The sequence below is a fragment of the Durio zibethinus genome, chromosome 20 (assembly GCF_047325235.1).
Source record: "Durio zibethinus cultivar Kanyao isolate XHJ-2024 chromosome 20, ASM4732523v1, whole genome shotgun sequence".
Classification (NCBI taxonomy): Eukaryota; Viridiplantae; Streptophyta; class Magnoliopsida; order Malvales; family Malvaceae; genus Durio; species Durio zibethinus.
The window spans coordinates 5181477-5199061 of record NC_143181.1 but is presented as its reverse complement, the minus strand read 5'-3'; the positions used below and the strand labels follow the sequence as shown (position 1 = coordinate 5199061).

General features: G+C 28.5%; 1 protein-coding gene across 1 annotated transcript; it reads left to right on the top strand.

The window, feature by feature from the left end:
* Window positions 1–13749: 13749 nt before the first annotated feature.
* Window positions 13750–16934, top strand: LOC111314972 (G-type lectin S-receptor-like serine/threonine-protein kinase At5g35370). The gene has a single exon (XM_022916588.2). It carries the CDS (start codon window positions 13940–13942, stop codon window positions 16646–16648), a length of 2709 nt encoding a protein of 902 aa, XP_022772323.2. The 5' UTR covers window positions 13750–13939; the 3' UTR covers window positions 16649–16934.
* Window positions 16935–17585: the final 651 nt, after the last annotated feature.

The window sequence follows — 17585 nt, the reverse complement described above, 5'->3', positions numbered from 1 at the left end:
TGTGAACATTTTCGGTTTCTTTCATTTATATTCATTTACTAAACTAAACAAACGATCTTGAATACCATTTGTATGTTCGTTTATTAAACGAACCAAACACAAATGGTCATCTGTTCGTTTATTTATATTCACGAATAAACTTATTTAAGGTTCATTTAAAACTCGCTCATTTATTATTCATTTGTTTGATAATAATAATAATAATAATAACAATATTACATATTTACCCTTTACCCTAATATTCCTATTACCTAACCCTTAGTCCCTTACCCACTTTCAATTTTTTTTCTCAACATCATACATTTTTTTTTTAATTTTTCAAACTTCAACTCCATATCCCAATTTCCTCTTGTCACAGACTCACCTCCTGCTTTCTTTTCCCTTACTTATCATCGTCACCGTTGATCATTTCTTTATCTCCTTTATTGTTGCTATTGTCGTTCCTTTCATTTAATTACCTACTGATCCTTCATCGTCTCATTTTAAATCATTGCTCTTTGCCTCTTTCCTCATCAGGTAAAGTTTTTTATTCAAGTTTTCTATTCATACGCACTTTCCAATATGTGGTTGACTTAAGAAATTGGCTACTTATAGTTTTTTTTTTTACATTTTTTTCGAATAATAATTAGTTAAATTGGTATATGTTTGGGTTACGTATTTTTTGTAAGAAAAATCTTTATATGTATAGTGCACTTTCCAAAAGCCAAAACCCCAAGGTTCGTCCTACCTTAATTTCACTTTAGCCTATGTGCTTAGTTTTTTCAGTGTGCTTCTCTTAAATTTAATGGTTGGCTTGTATTTCAATATATTTTTAAAAATAATATAACTTTTACCTTCACTATTGCTTTTGAAACACTTTGCTTCATGCTTTTAATGGCTATGTACTTGATGTAGGAATTGGAAGTACTTTTGATGTGGGAATTAATTGATTTGTCGAAGTGAGGAAAAAAACTCTGTTGATCTTTTAATTGAAACAGCTGATAATAATCATGCAAGCTAGTTATCAAAAGTAGACTTACCTAACATTTCTATACTATACAGATTAGGTTAAGAGGTTGACTTTATTTGGTAATGTGTCAATCCATACCTTTATAAACATTTAGTTGATTTGGGATGTTGCCTGTTTTGTTAATTTTTTTAGTTTTTCATTTTTGCTAAATGTGCACTTATGATGGCTTTATTCCATAAAGATATGTGTATTTACAATATCCTAGTGTGTTTAAGCCTAGTGTATTTCACTAGACTAGTTGAGAGGTTTTAGTTATATATAAAAAAGTAATGGTGATAGGGATTTAAAGTGTGTGTGTATGTGTGTGTAATTTACTTACAAACTGATAAGGTTCAAGCTTATGTTCTAATAGAGATCAAATTTAAACTTTATTAAAAGGATATGGATTTATGGTACATTTTAGCTGTGTAATGAACCATATCAATTAAAGATACGATTCTATTTTGTGCATAGTTCATTGTCTATGAAATTTTTGATACCTAGTGATTTTCTAGCACTGTATGCAAGATTTTGTGCATTTGTTGTTAGCATAAGCCATTAAGCAACTTAGCAATGTATAACAAAGTATTCTTCATAGTTCGAATTTCATAATTTTTCTCTCTTTCTTTATGTAGATGAATTTTTCTAATCTTTTTTCTTTTCTAGACTTTTTAAAATCTTTATTTTAAGTTGGTTTAGTTCAAACATTGATTCATTTGATATGCATTTTGATTTTTTTTTTTTTTTACATTCTTTCATGTAGTTAGATAATGAATTATGTTTTAGATTAAAATATATATATATATACACCCACACATACAATTATATTCCTAAACTGGCTTGAGAAATAGAGACAAGTTTTATATACACACACACACACAAACACAATTATATTCCTAAACTGGCTTGAAAAATAGAGATAAGTTCAAAACCTGATTTGGTATAACTAAGGATGAAATCAAATAAAAGTATAAAACCACCTTAGCTAATTTTTATTAGTTCTTGTCAGCCTAGGGATTGCACTTTCAAAAGCTTAACTTCAACATATACAAATGTGAAATTTTATCAATTCTTGTATCAAGTTTGAATATAAACCAAACATATACAAATGTGATTTTGCTTTTTATAAATTATTAACAATATGATTTTGCTGTTAGGTTAAAATCTTTAGCACCACCAGCCCATTGTTTTTTCTTTAATGTGCACTTTCCATATGTTGTCATGTTTAAAGTATTTTGTTTTAATTTTTCCTTTTATAGAAAATTTTAGCAATGTTCATATCTACATCTATTTTATCTCTTATCACTCTATCGACTCTTTTTAGCAGTCTCTTTAAAAAAATGATCTACAAAGAAACCACAAAGAGTTTTAGAGAGACACCATCATATTTAGCAGTCATTATTTTATGGTATTTTCTCATTGTTTATCTTTATTATGGGTTTTTTATTATCAATACTTTATTTATAACAAATTTTAACTTTTTTAAAAAATAAATTAGCACATAAAAAAAAAGTTTTTAAGATAAAATTGCCTTTTACATGTTTATTTATGTATAGAAGTAAAATTGCTAAATAATAATGCCAGTTTATCTATACTTTTAAAATACTATTCGATTCTTTTGAAACTTTTTTATTATGTATTTTTTTTACTCATTAATAATTATATATAACTACTAATTTTCATGTATGTCTTGTTACTTACTATAAAATCATATTAGTTCAACTTCAACTTCTTAATTATCTGTAGTTGTGGAAAGTTGGCTTTTTTTTTATTCTAGTGCTAATTTATCATCAATTCCTGTGGCTTCTATTGAGATAAATGAAATGGTCAATGATGAAAGACATATTGGTCTCAAAGAGGATGAAGTTGAAATTGTCAATTTGTAAAAAATCCAAGAAATAAGACATCAAATGTTTGGCAAGAATTTACAATAATTAAACTTGCTGATGAGACTTTAAAAATGTAGTTTAATCATTGTAAAATCAAGCTTGGCAAAAATAAAAAGGGTATAATTATGCAATATAAGAGGCATTTAACTAGCTGTCCTAAACAGTAATTGACTGACATGGGCAAAACACTATATATTTGCTATTGCAAACACCTAAATTAGATAGTATAAGTTGTATTTAGACTTGAAAGTATGATTAAACAATGCTAAGGGAGATTGTTTCTCATATGATTATAGTTCATAAGTTGCCATTTATATTTACTGAATATTAGCTTTTCACTTTGTTGATGAAAACTGTAAGTCCTCATTATTAAAGGATCTCTCGTACAACAGCCAATGTTGATTGTTGGACAAGTTATGAAGTAAAAAAAAAAAGAGGTTAAATGCATTGCAAAAAATAATTGACAGAGGTAGCATTACAACTGATATATGAAAGTCAGGTCAGAATATTTAATACATGGTGTTGATTTTTCATTTTATGGACTCTGATTAGAAGTTACAAAAAAAAGTTTTGAATTTTGTTGATGTACCTCCTTTTCAAAATGGAGTTGTCATTTATGATACGTTATACAAATGCTTGTAAGAATAGGTTATTAAAGGAAAAATATGCATAATTAGTGAGGACAATAACTCTTAAAATAACCTAACCGTAAAATTGTTGAAAGATAGTCTTTTTTTATAAAAAGCTTTCTTTGGATGAAAAATTATTTCATGTTCAGTGTTATGCGTACATCTTAAATCTTTAGGTGCATGATGATTTTTCTGTGACTAAAGACATAATTAAAAATGTAAGAAAAAATATGAAGCACATAACAACATCGACTTTACGTTTGAATATATTCAGTGATATTATCAAATAGCTTAAGTTGCCTAATAAGAGGTTAATTTTAGACTGTTACACACAGTGAAATGCAACATATACTATGTTGTCATGTACATTAGAGTTCAAAGAAGTACTTTCATGACATAAAGTAAAAGATTCAAGTTACTTTAACTTGCCAACTGATGAAGATTAAATGAGACTTGAGGAAGTTTATTCTTTTTTAGCACTTTTTAATAAAGTTACCAATATCATCTCAGGTAATAAACATTTAATATTTCAAGTTTAGAATTTTTTTTTTCATTTATGTTATAATTTTATGTCATTCAATTTAACTATTTATTTCTTTTATAATTATTAGGTTCTGAATATCCAACATCAAATTTATTTCTTCTTAAGCTTTAGAGTATAAAAGAATTGTTAGATGGAAAATCTATAAGTGAAGAACCTTGGATGAGACTAATGGCTATGCAAATGCAAAATAAATTTGATAAATATTGAGGTGAATACAATTTGTTTATCTTTATTGTTGTTGTGCTAGATTCTAGGAATAAGATGACATTGATTAACTTTACCTTTTATGTTATCTATTCTAGAGAGAAAGCTCTTAAACATATTAGAATTATGTGTGACAACTTATATGAGCTTTATAAGAAATATGTAAATGCTTATACAACAACTAATATTGGTATACCTATAAAAAATGATGCATAAAAAAGTGGTATTACCACCAATGTTTCTACAACTTATGGAATTGGGAAGGGAAAAGTTGTTTTAATAAGGAGGTCCAAGTATGAGAATTATGTTAGGAGTTTGGATACAATTCACAATGTTAAGTCTAAACTAGATATATATATATATGTATTTAGAAGAAGGGATGTTCATTTGCAAGAAAATTTTTAAGAAATTTGATGCTTTAGAATGACAGAAGACAAATAACCTTAAGTTTTGAATTTTGTCCAAAATAGCTTGTGAAATTTTGTCTATTCCCATTACCACAATGGCTTTAGAATCAACTTTTAGTGCTAATAATAGAGTTATTGATGCATATATTTCATATTTGGGAACTGGTACCGTGCGAATGTTGCTTTGTGGTAGTGATTAGTACTGAAACTTCTATAATCTTAAAAAAAAAAAAAGGTAAGTAACTTTCATGTTTTCTTTCTATTTGTTATATATTTAAAATTTTATAATGGTTTTTTTATTTAATATTAATTTCTTATATAGATTAAAGTAAAAGTTAAAGAGATTTTGCTACTTTAAAGTTTGAAAAACTTTAAAGGTTATTTAATCTCAACTTCTAAAGATAAATCTTTTAATAACTTAAAATTTATACTTAGTTTTTTAGTTTATTTATACTATTTACAATTTTTCTTTTTTGGTGAAACAGAATTCTCATGTGGTATTTTAAAGTTTTGTGGAAGAACTTTTTCTAGTTTTAAATGTTTTTTTTCTATGCACTAGTTTTATATATATATATATATATATATATAAAGTGTATCCTATCATATTTATTAATGTATAAACATATTTAAGCATATACTAATAAAAATTTTACAAAATTATAAATTTTACCAATTTGTAAACAAATGTATAAAAAAAATAAATCAAATAAACAATTTATTTAAAATTATGAATTACTTTCTTTTATAAATAAATCAATTTTTAAATAAAATATTTTACATCAAAATAAAAAAATAAAATATATCTTTAAAGAATAAAATTGAAACTTTAAAATTAAAAAGTAATGTGTTTTCTAACAATATACAAACTACTCTCTAAAATTTAAAAATTTTATCAATAATATATAAAAAGTAATTTTTAATTTGATCTAGGGTTTGCTTTATCCATGTGTCATGCATGTACGTAGCATGATTTAACGAATGTCAAATGAAGGGAAAAGCTAGACTTTTATAAACATTTACATTATTATTATTACTAGAAAAATTGGGTTATGACACGTTCAGAAATCATATCAAAGTTTAGAATCTCTTGAGTAAAATCAGATAATAAAAGAAAAACAATTCAAATAATAATTAAAAAAAATCAAATAAGCAATTGAGAAATACACCCACATAAATAAAGTTGTTTTCTTAAGTTTGGTTCTCGCCATCCAACATTGTGTTAAACAAATTCAAAGAAAAAATTATTAATTTCAGCAAGTATAAAAATTCTTATAAATAAAGCATAATTTTTTATACATATGTTTTGTATCCATATACATACCATCAGAGGCATCGACATCAATGGAAGGAACATTTGGAGGAATAACCATCACTAAGAAACATTAGATAGCATAGGCAAATGCTAAAATGATATCGACCACCAAAACGGCATCATTTTGGAATCTCCAAAAAAAGACTCTTTGATCTTGAAAAAGATAGGTCAATTACCTAATAGGCAGAAATCAAATATAACCAAAATACATAATAAATAAAAGAAAATAACACATAATACAATTTATACTAACTTGAAAATTTAATATCCAAAGAGTTTTAAGAAACCTTAAGGCAAAAAAAAAAAAAAATGAATTGAAAACAAAATTACAACTTTATTCAAGCAACATACAAAACAAAATACTCTTAAAAAAGGCACAAATTGTGCACTACAAAACTATGTTTCTATAAATAACAATTTGATTTTTATCCAACATAGAATATGTAAAGAGAAATTCTTTCAAAAAAATATACATATTCACAACAACACGTACATCTGATAATCACAAAACCCAAATCTCATTTAACAATCAAACTCCATTAAACAAAATAAAAATGTGTAATAACAAAATCAACCCAAAAAAATAAAATCCACATTCAATTAAATAACAAAAAATAACACTAAATTTTATCCAAAAATACCTAAAAAAAAAAATAAGGAAAGAACCTAGAAAAATCTTTGTTTAACATTAAAATTTCATTATCTGAAACAATAATAAAAACCCGAGAAATAAGTTTCAAAGTTCACTTAAAATATGTGTCAAACATAAAACAATAAAGGAAGACACGTGTAACTTGTCAAAAAACATTTTGGCTTTTGATCTCGATAAACATCCCATTTATTCCAATCAAATAACAAGAAATTATAAAAGAACAAAAAAAAAAAAGTACACGTGACAATCTCAAATCCCTTACGAGATACTTTTTATATAGAGGTATATTGATTACTTGGGTTGAATTGTTAGCTTCCTCTCTTCCCCCGCTAAGATTCCCGACATTAACATTTCACATGCGCAATAATTTCAACTTTAATTTCCTTATTTATTTCACTTTGCACGAGTTTGGTTTTTTTTTTTTAATTTCCTTTTTCTATTTTTTCAATTAATTAAGTTTTAATTTCCTTAGCTATATTAATCTGTTTCCTTTACTTTACCCTATTTACCTTATTTTAATTTATTTGCTTATTAAACAAGCAAGCTAATTTCATATCAATGACAGAGAAAATAAAAATCTTCAAGGTAGGTTTTCTTTTGTATAAAAAAAAATCGTAATGTCATAATCATTATAGGAAAAAAAAAGATACCATGGTCTTCAAATAATCAAAATAATTATGGTAATAGTAAATTTTTAATTAAAATATAAAATATTACTCAATACTTTATCCCATAATTTTCATTTAAATTTCACATATAATAATAAATAATTAATAAATAAAACTATAATTAATTTAGTGAAATTATCATTTTGTCACACAGTAATAAGAAATCAAGCTTGATTCCAATCTCCAAAAATGAGGCCCAAGTACAAGGCATCAATTCGTGGGCTAGGCTGGCCTTACCTAAATAATCCAGAATCGATGACTGCATCTTTGTATATTTATTAATACTTTTTTTGTTTTAAAATATTTGTCATACATTAATTTTTATAAAATATAAAAAAATTAATTTTAATATATTTAATATTAAATTTTAAAATATTTTTATTAAACAAATGCCCTATGGTTTTTAATGTCAAACAGTTAAAAAATTATAAAAAAATAATTTTAAAATATGAAAAAAAATAAAAATTTTATATGTTCAAAAAAACATTAAGCATAATTTTAAAATATATAAAAAAAATAGGTCAGGGGAAGTGTTACATTAACTCAACTCATTAATTTAGGTTTATTATTACAGTATTTAATATTAATCTTTTGTAATTTGAAATAAAATAAAATAAAATAAAATATTTATTAATATAATAATATTTTTAGATCATATCATATCAAATCCAAATCTCAAAAAATTATATTAAAACTCAACCTGAGTCCAGCTAAGTCCACAAACTTATAAATAATCAAATTCATTGACACCTTTACACATCCATCCCACTCTCACCTCACCTTTATTTTTTTTTCCTGAACAATATCTTTTACGATCTTAATTTTACATTAATTAGTACAAAAATGCTTGGAAAAAAGATATGGAATCCCATTCTAGCTTATAATGTGAACTCCCCACATTATATTATTAACTGTTGAGGGCACGACTTAGGTTAAGTGGACTCTTTCTTTGTAATCATTTATAAACAATTCATTAAAAAAATTTTAATTGCTCTTTATTTTTCATTTTATATATTAGTGTACACTCACATCATCTGACTGTATACCATATGAAATTGACAGTAGCTATTTTTGAAAACCTTTAAATATTTTTATATTTTTGTCATTTTCTTTTGACCTTTATGTATGTCATCCATGTTGTCTCGTTAGGCAAATTCAATTAAACACTAATTGTAGAGTTTTAAATTGATTAATTCATGCGATTATTTTTTAAAAATGAGATATAATAAGTGTGAGATTCAAATATTAATTTTTACATTTTTTTAATTTATCTTCGGTTCACTTTTTCTATAGCCTTGCATGAGTTTTTATTTTATTTATTTAATTATTTTTATATATTAATTATTTTTAATTGATGAAAACTTAAAGGTTTAAAATATCAAGAATATAATTTCATATAATTAAATAATTGTTAATATATATTTTTATTTTTTAACAATAATAATAATTTAGAAATAAGTAAAAATTTGATTAATGATGAAATTTTTAAAAAATTACGAGCCTGTAATTTAATAAATTTTAGATTCAATCTCTAACACATATTTTTTTTATTTATTTTCAGATAGCAATATATTTTTTTTAATTAATTAAAAACTTCTTGTTATTAAACTGTTATCACTTACACCTTTATTATTGTGAATTAAATTTTGAATGTTGTTACTCTATATTTGGACAAAGTCATAGTGGACGGTTCCTAGGGAAACATTTTGTTTTCTTGTTTGTTACTGCTCATATGGAAAAGTTTGAAATACAAAAGTTAGAAAAAATTTTAAAATTTGTTATTAAAAAAAATTAATGGTTAGACTGATTCAATCTTTTACTTATTGTATTGAAATCTGGATTCGACTTTTTACTTGCCATAGAATTCTAGGAGTCATGTTCATTGATCACGAAGTTTTGATTATAAACTTATTAAACATATACTATATATCTCGTGGAATATTTCATTTGACATGCAAAAGTCATTGATAGTATTAAATAATATTGTTGATGGTGATTTTATGGAGGTGGTGAGCTGGTTCGTAAATTTAGTTGGATCTACGATAAAAAACCACGATGAGGGACGCCGGATATCATTCTTTAAGATGCGTTTCAATGCTTAAGTTAATTGATTGTTAATGTTTCTTGAATGAAGAAGGTAGGCTACAAAAAGTATGGAAGAAGCTTAAAGAAGAATAGTTCATAATGTGTATTTAGGTATTCTTTTTATTTTATATATGAGAAAATAGATAATGATGTGATTAGAGTTAATGATAGTTGATGAAAAATTTATATGAAGCTCAGGATTCACCATCTACATGGGTGAGCGTGGGTTATATTTAATGATCATATATAAACTTAAATTATATTTAATGACATCAAACAAGTTAGAGACAATTAATATGTACCGAAGTGATACACTGATAGAATGTTAGTGGAGGGTAGTCGGAGAAACTCTTTCTATGGATGAAAAAATCTTGGTAGGCGAGTAAGTAGAAGCGAATTTGTATCATGATGAGGAGTCTATTTATCGATCATTTTTAACGGTGACATGACAATCAAGCATATACTGACTAGATAAATATAAAAGTTGATGTTATTCATTCAATAATTAGGTGAAACAAATATGATTGGCAATTTGGCAAGATTTCAACGACATAATTTTTGAATGAATGATGAAAGAAAGAAAAAGAAAAAGAATTAAACACCTATTTATTATATAATTTCTCATTCTTATATAACAAGTTTTTAAATTTGAAAATTGAACACTAGTTAAAAGATAAAATCAATTTTTTCAAAAATATCATAATTTAATGATTAAAAATTTTCAAATAAATTAAATATTATTTTTAAAAAAAATTATATAAATAAATTAAATTAAATTCTAAATTCAATTTATTTATTTTGTATAAAAATAATAATAATATAATCAGGTCCCAAAATTGTGTCATGTCCAAAGTTGCCCAAAAGGCCCATTGAAGGACTGCCAGAGTCGTATTGATAATGCGTCTCAACAAGAAAACAATAAATAATGAAATAACTAAAAAAAATTTGAAACATGCAAACTCGTGGAGAAAGAGAACATGCTAAAATAATTGACATTCAATTTCAACAGATGGGTCGACAAAAACAAGGGGGATGAATCCTAGTTGTCGCCACCAGCTATGGTGGGATTCTGGGCATGCAGGCCGAGGAACCCTCGAAGATTCATGCATCTCAAGAGGTCTCTAAATTTATATAATCATCGAATGGAACAACGTGCTGTTGGGTGGTCGACACTCGATCGAAGAGTTGGATTGAGCCTTTGCACCTTCGGCAGGCCAAAATAAAAAATGTAGGCTGGTTGGCAATCAATGCAATCTCTACTCGCCAACTGTCCCTATTTTTAGGATATATAATAATCAGTAATTTTTTTATTAAAAAAAGTCATAATTTAAGATTAAATTTTTTTTGTAAATGTTATATTTGAATTTTAAATTTATTAAATAATATTTTTAAAAATGATTATCTAAATTAATTAAATTAAATTTTAAGTTCGAGGAAGTCTTTATATTGGGAACATCTCAAGTTTAATCTCATTATATTTGGATTTTATTCAATTTTATATTAAAATTATTCAATTATATGTTAATTCATTGATTAATTTTTCTATTTGATTTAATTTATCGATTTCCTACATGTAATCTTGAGAATGATTGTAATTATTTCTCCTTGGACTATGGTATTCATTAAAAAAAAAAAAATACAGGTAAGCATCTTATAAATTATAGTTTGTAGGAATCAAAACTTAATTAATTTAATGTGATAAGAAGCATAGCACTTATAATAATTATATTACAATTGATCATTAGAATTTAAAATTATATAGGATTAATTAAAATATTATGTAAAACTCATATTTATAAGTGTTGAATTTCTATATAATTTTTTATTATGATTAGACAGATGTAAAATTATAGGTAAAATGCTTTCGATAATATTACTACGAACAACGAATTTTTAAGTTTAGTAGATAATTACGTACTAAAATCAAAATTAATTAAGATTATATGAATATATTATATTATTATGAATAATAACTGTGATTTATTAAATAATTTCACATCAAAAATATATGGTAAATTTCACAAATTTAAATGGAACCATTGCTCATATAATTTGTTAAACAAATAATTGCAAAATATATTTTAATCACCAAAAGAAGTCTAGTACCAAAGTGATGATTTAAACATGCCCACAATGATCAAACCCTTGATTAATCAAATTAATTTTATTAAATGTTTTATAACCATTGAAATTTCAAAATTAATTTCACCATATGATAAGATATACAACATGATCTTACCTGCTATTAATTGTATCTTTTTTACAACTTTTTTTTAACGGTAAAAGGTTTTTAAATTTCATTAATTACATTTTATTTTTATGTTAATTCAAATAAATTTATTTATATCAAACCTAATAAATTTATAAAAATTTATTCTTTTCTAATCTTTCAATGAATTCAAGCTTGAGGCACCAAAGAAAAAAAAAATTATCAAAAGAAAAGGAGTATGTCAGCTATAATTTTTTTACTATAATTCTACAATTATCTAATTATAATAAAAAATTATATAGAATTTCATTATTTATGAGCTGGCTTCACATAAAGTGATCATATCATTTATAATTTTTTTTTTACAATATTACAATTGTTTAATTATAATAATAAACAATTATATAAGGATCCATCACTTATAAACATAGGCTCTATATAAAATTAAAATGGATTTCATATAATTTTAAATTGTGATTCAAATGCTTTTTATTTTTGTGAATTTTATATAATTTTAAATTATAATTGATTAATTGTACTACAATAATTATAGGTGAAATATTAAAAATATATATTTTTTAAAAAGTCACATAAAGGCAGGATTTATTAATTTTTTACCTTTGTATTTTCTTTCTCAGACAAAATAAACAAATAAAAACTTATGGTAAAAAAAAAAAAGAAAAATTATGAAGAGAGAAACTCTTGGCATTGGCGCTTTTGCTCAATCCCGCCAAATACTCTTAAGTTTAACTGTTTATGACCGTTGCTGCAACCAATTAACAATTTTATTACCCAGTCAACGAACCAGAAAAAAAGTGCTTAGCTGCTTTTGTTACTCACAGCTTGATTCTGAGTGAAACCCCAATTTTTCCGCAAAATCTCTTCAGTAAAACCCTGATTTTCTACTCTCTGAAATCTCCTACTCACTCCGACTAGCTGCTTTCCCAACGAGTCAACTCACTCCACCTAAAATCCTTCTCCACTCAGACCCATCACCCCAGTCAAGAACTACGCTTCTCCTCGCTTTCTCAATGACCCTTTTATGTTTTCGTCTTTTCTCCAATGCCCTTTTGCCCGATTTCCCTCTTCGTTGGCAGAACCTCATCGCTTTCTCACATGAAGCTGAAGCTCAGACCAAAGCTTATCCTAAACATATATGGAAGCCATATCGTTGTTTATGAGGACCGTCGCTTGTTTGGACATTTTGGAGTCGATCCAGTTGGGACCGATCATCGTGCTGTTTTGTCGCTTTGGGCACTTGGGGAAGGTAGCATCATAACTCAGCAGGTTAGTGTAGTTTTTTTTTTTTTTTTAAATAAATTTGGTATTTTTTATTTGTTTATTCACTTTTAAAATAGTAGGCGATGTTTCTTTGAATTTATCTTTTGCCTCCCTTAATAAATTTTGGTCCATGTGAAAGGCCGAAAGCGCATTTGACTAGGGCTACATACACCAAGTTAACTTTCTCCTTTCTTATAAAAGTTTACACCTTTTGCAAGATTGAATATACTATTTCATAGTTTAAAGTTTGAAGTTTTAATCGTTGAAGCGTCGCCTTGGTGACAAGAGTTTGATTAATTATTGAGACTTGAGAGTGAATAGAATATAGGTACTGAGGGACTTATGAAGTGTACTACTGCAGGCCACATCCATGATTTTGGAATAAAGAAGAAGCTAGTTAGGACAGACTGGAAAGTAAGCATTTACTTGGTAGGATAGCTCCTGTTGTGCTATTTAAAATAAATAATAATTATTTTATATTATATTTAATTTATATCTTAAGATAGAGAGAAGATCGTGAAAAAGATTAATAATTTTTTTGCTATAAAATGATTCATTTTTTTAAAATAAAAAAATTATTTTTAATTATAAAATTAAATTATATTATATTATACTCATAAAATTTATATCATATATTTAAGTTATATAAATTTTAAAAAAATAATTTTGATCTATAAATAAAATTATTTTATTTTATTTTTTACATATATTAAATATATAATAAAATAATATTATTTAATTTAATTTAATTTATAATATTATTTTATTTTATTTTATGGAAATTTTATATACCTACACAACCGCATATTACACTAAAAAAAGGACGGAAGGTGTTTAGAAGGAATAATATAGGTGAGAAAGGTGGCTTCATTGCATGGGAACACCTATCCGATTAATTAGAATAGATAAAAACTTCCTCAGGTTTGACCAGCGCTGGAATTGTCTTAAGTCCCAAGCTGATGTTAGCATCGGTGAAATGATTTACTTCTACCAATCAGGATTTAAACATGTAGAGAGAGAAAGTGAGAGAGAGAGAGAGCTTCCCTGGTCAACGTGTACTGAGCACCGGCAATGAAGAAAAAAAAAAAGCAGAAAACCAAGGCAGACATATTCCAGCCTCACAGACGAGTCCTCCATTGTTACGGACTCCTTGTTCTTTTCTACACCTCTATGGGATCCTTCTTGTTCTTTATCATTGGTTTTCTCTTCTATCCTTCTGTCTCTGGGATTTCTTTCTCAGAATTTATCTACCCAAATTTCAGTGCTTCATACTTTCAATTTGTCGACAAAGATGGGGCATTCTTGTTCTCTAAGAATGAAACATTCAAAGCTGCTATCTACAATCCTGAAGCTCAAACCAACTTTTACTTGTGCGTCGTACATGTTGAATCCAACACCATCATCTGGTCAGCTAATCGTGATTCTCCTATCTCCGACTCTGGTAATATGGATCTCACTAACAATGGAATTAGCATTGCTGATCCAGCTGGTAATCTCAAATGGTCAACTCCACAATTACAAGCAACAGTTTATGCATTACTGCTGACAGAGATGGGTAATCTTGTTCTACTTGATCAATTTAGTGGTTCTCTTTGGGAGAGCTTCCACTATCCAACAGATACAATTGTGATAGGACAACAGCTTCCAGTTGGGGCAAATCTGTCAAGTGCTGTATCAGGAAGTAACTTGTCAACTGGTGATTACAGATTCATGGTTGCTGCTTCTGATGCAATATTAAAATGGTATGGACAGGTATATTGGAAGCTGACAATGGATACGAAGGCCTATATGAATTCTGATTATGTAGTTGAGTATATGGCAATAAACAAAACAGGCCTTTATCTCTTTGGTCGTAACGGATCAGTTGTTATAATTCAGGTTAACTTGTTGCCGACCAACTTCCGGATTGCCAATTTGGATTTTTCGGGTCAGTTTACTGTACGTAGTTTTTCTGGTGGTGAATGGGTCCAGGAATTTGTTGGGCCAATTGATGGTTGTCAAATTCCAACCAGCTGTGGCAAAATGGGATTATGTACGATTGACTCTACGTCAAATGCCCCCACTTGTTCATGTCCATCTGATTTCCATTCAGCTTCACAAAATATTGGTGGTTGTTTGCCAAATAACCCTTCTTTTTCTCTACCTACTGCTTGTGATTCAACCATTAATGTTAGTGAGTCAAATTCTTCCGCTGTTTCATATCTGAGACTGGGATCTGGTATGGATTATTTTTCTCTCGATTTCTCTCAGCCTGTAAGATATGGTGTAAATTCTTCAGTTTGTCAAGATTTATGCTTGGGGTACTGTGCTTGCTGGGGAATTTTCTACGACAATTCTTCTGGCTCTTGCTATGTGCTTGAAAATGACTTAGGCTCCATTATATTGAGCAATACAGTGGAAAATGATCTTCAGGTCTATGTTAAAGTACTTGTTGGACCTACTTCTACAGATTCCGATGGTGACAATAGTTTTAGCAATCAAGGGAAACAGTTTCCCATAGCTGCTGTTGTGCTTTTACCTTCCACGGGGTTTTTCCTGTTAGCTGCTCTAGTTTTTCTCTGGTGGAAAAGATGGATACTCAATAAAGCTGGAGAGCAAAAATTAGGCCACCTAAACTCATTTTCTTCAGGAGATCTGGATGACTTCTACATTCCCGGCTTGCCACAAAAGTTTGATCATGAAGAACTTGAGGTGGCTACTGATAATTTTAAGACCCTAATAGGATTGGGTGGGTTTGGTGCTGTATACAGAGGTACACTTCCTGATAAAACTGTTGTGGCAGTCAAGAAGATAACAAATCCAGGCATCCATGGGAAAAAAGAATTCTGTACAGAAATTGCAGTAATTGGAAATATTCACCATGTCAATCTGGTCAAATTGAGAGGATTTTGTGCCCAAGGGAGACAACGCTTTTTGGTGTACGAGTATATGAACCAGGGCTCATTGGACAGAACCCTCTTTGGCAGTGGGCCTTTCTTAGAGTGGCAAGCGAGATTTGATATAGCACTTGGAATTGCTCGTGGCCTTGCATACTTGCATAGCGGCTGTGAACATAAGATCATTCATTGTGATGTCAAACCTGAAAATATTCTCTTGCATGATCATTTTCAGGCAAAGATCTCTGATTTTGGGCTCTCAAAGCTTCTAAGCCCTGAACAATCCGGTCTGTTCACAACAATGAGAGGCACTCGTGGCTATCTTGCACCTGAATGGCTCACTAACTCTGCGATTTCTGAAAAAACTGATGTTTATAGTTTTGGAATGGTACTGCTTGAATTAGTGAGTGGGAGGAAAAATTGCTCAACGAAATCACAAAGTCTTAGCATGGATGATACTAACAGTGGTGGAGGCAACTCGTCATCCTCATCAGTGACGGGATTGGTTTACTTTCCACTATTTGCACTAGAGATGCATGAACAAGGTAGATACTTGGAGCTTGCAGATCCAAGACTTGAGGGGCGGATAACAAATAAGGAGGTGGAGAAATTAGTCCGTGTTGCTTTGTGTTGTGTTCACGAGGAGCCAGCACTAAGGCCGAGTATGGCCACTGTTGTTGGGATGTTGGAAGGTGGGCTTCCCTTAGGCCAGCCAAGATTGGAATCCTTGAATTTTTTGCGCTTTTATGGCCGCAGATTTACTGAGGCTTCGATGATAGAAGATCAAAGTGGGCAAAGTGATTTCATACTATTCCAACAAGCAAATGCTTCTCATAGTAGTACAACTGGTTCAAATACTTGCCTTTCTTACGTCTCTTCACAACAAATCTCTGGCCCTAGATAACGTGAATGGTTGCAACTTATGCATCTTGCATATAGTAATTGTAGCGAATGCGAGGTTGTAAGGTGTTTGTCATTGGGAACTAAACTTAAGTCACTATTCTATGAACAAGAATTGACAATATTTTGTATGTCTCCTCAAAAAAATCCAAATGTAGGGTGGGTGGGTGGGTGAATGTATTTTAATCGGCTTGTGTAAAATATTTCCTCGAGTAAATATTAGGATCACATGGAAATCAGATGTTCATTTTGCCTCTGTTTTTTTATCTGTTTGAACTTGATGTTATTTTTTTTTTCTACTGTTGCTGACCTATAGTGTTAGGGCTGCTGAAAGTTTCGAGGGTGCCACCTTGCTGAGCGTTGCTCTAGGGGGCTGGCACAGTGTGGTTACCATGCTGTTTTGGTCTTTGGTTGTTTAGTTACATTATTAATTTTTTTGTTTGTGTAGGCTCTTGATTGACCAGACTCCTTATAGATTATTCTCTTCCTTGCAGTAGTAATTTGTTGGCTGGAATTGAATATGCAAGGAAGACATGAATTGTGAATGAAATTTTTTTATTATCTAATTTACATTATCCTTCCTTATGCATTGTTTAAATTTCTTTGGTTTATGGAATTTGATAGATGGGGATCAGAATGGGGATGGGGATGGCTTGGTTCAAACCCAAGCATCCATGCCTTCTTTAGATGGTTTGGCTCGAAGGCCAGCATCTTCTTTAATGTCTCTTTGTCATTCATTAAACCAAGACCAAGAAGCTGAAGGCAAGCTTTTAAACATGCTTGGGATTTATTCTTTGGACATATCAATCAGCTAATATATATCTATATATTTATTTGGTTTGGGTTAAATTTTGATTGGTGAGATGATAACATATTTTGCTTTTATTCCGCCTGATTTATTGTTGTCGCCTGAAGCAAACCCTTATACCTCAGCTACTATA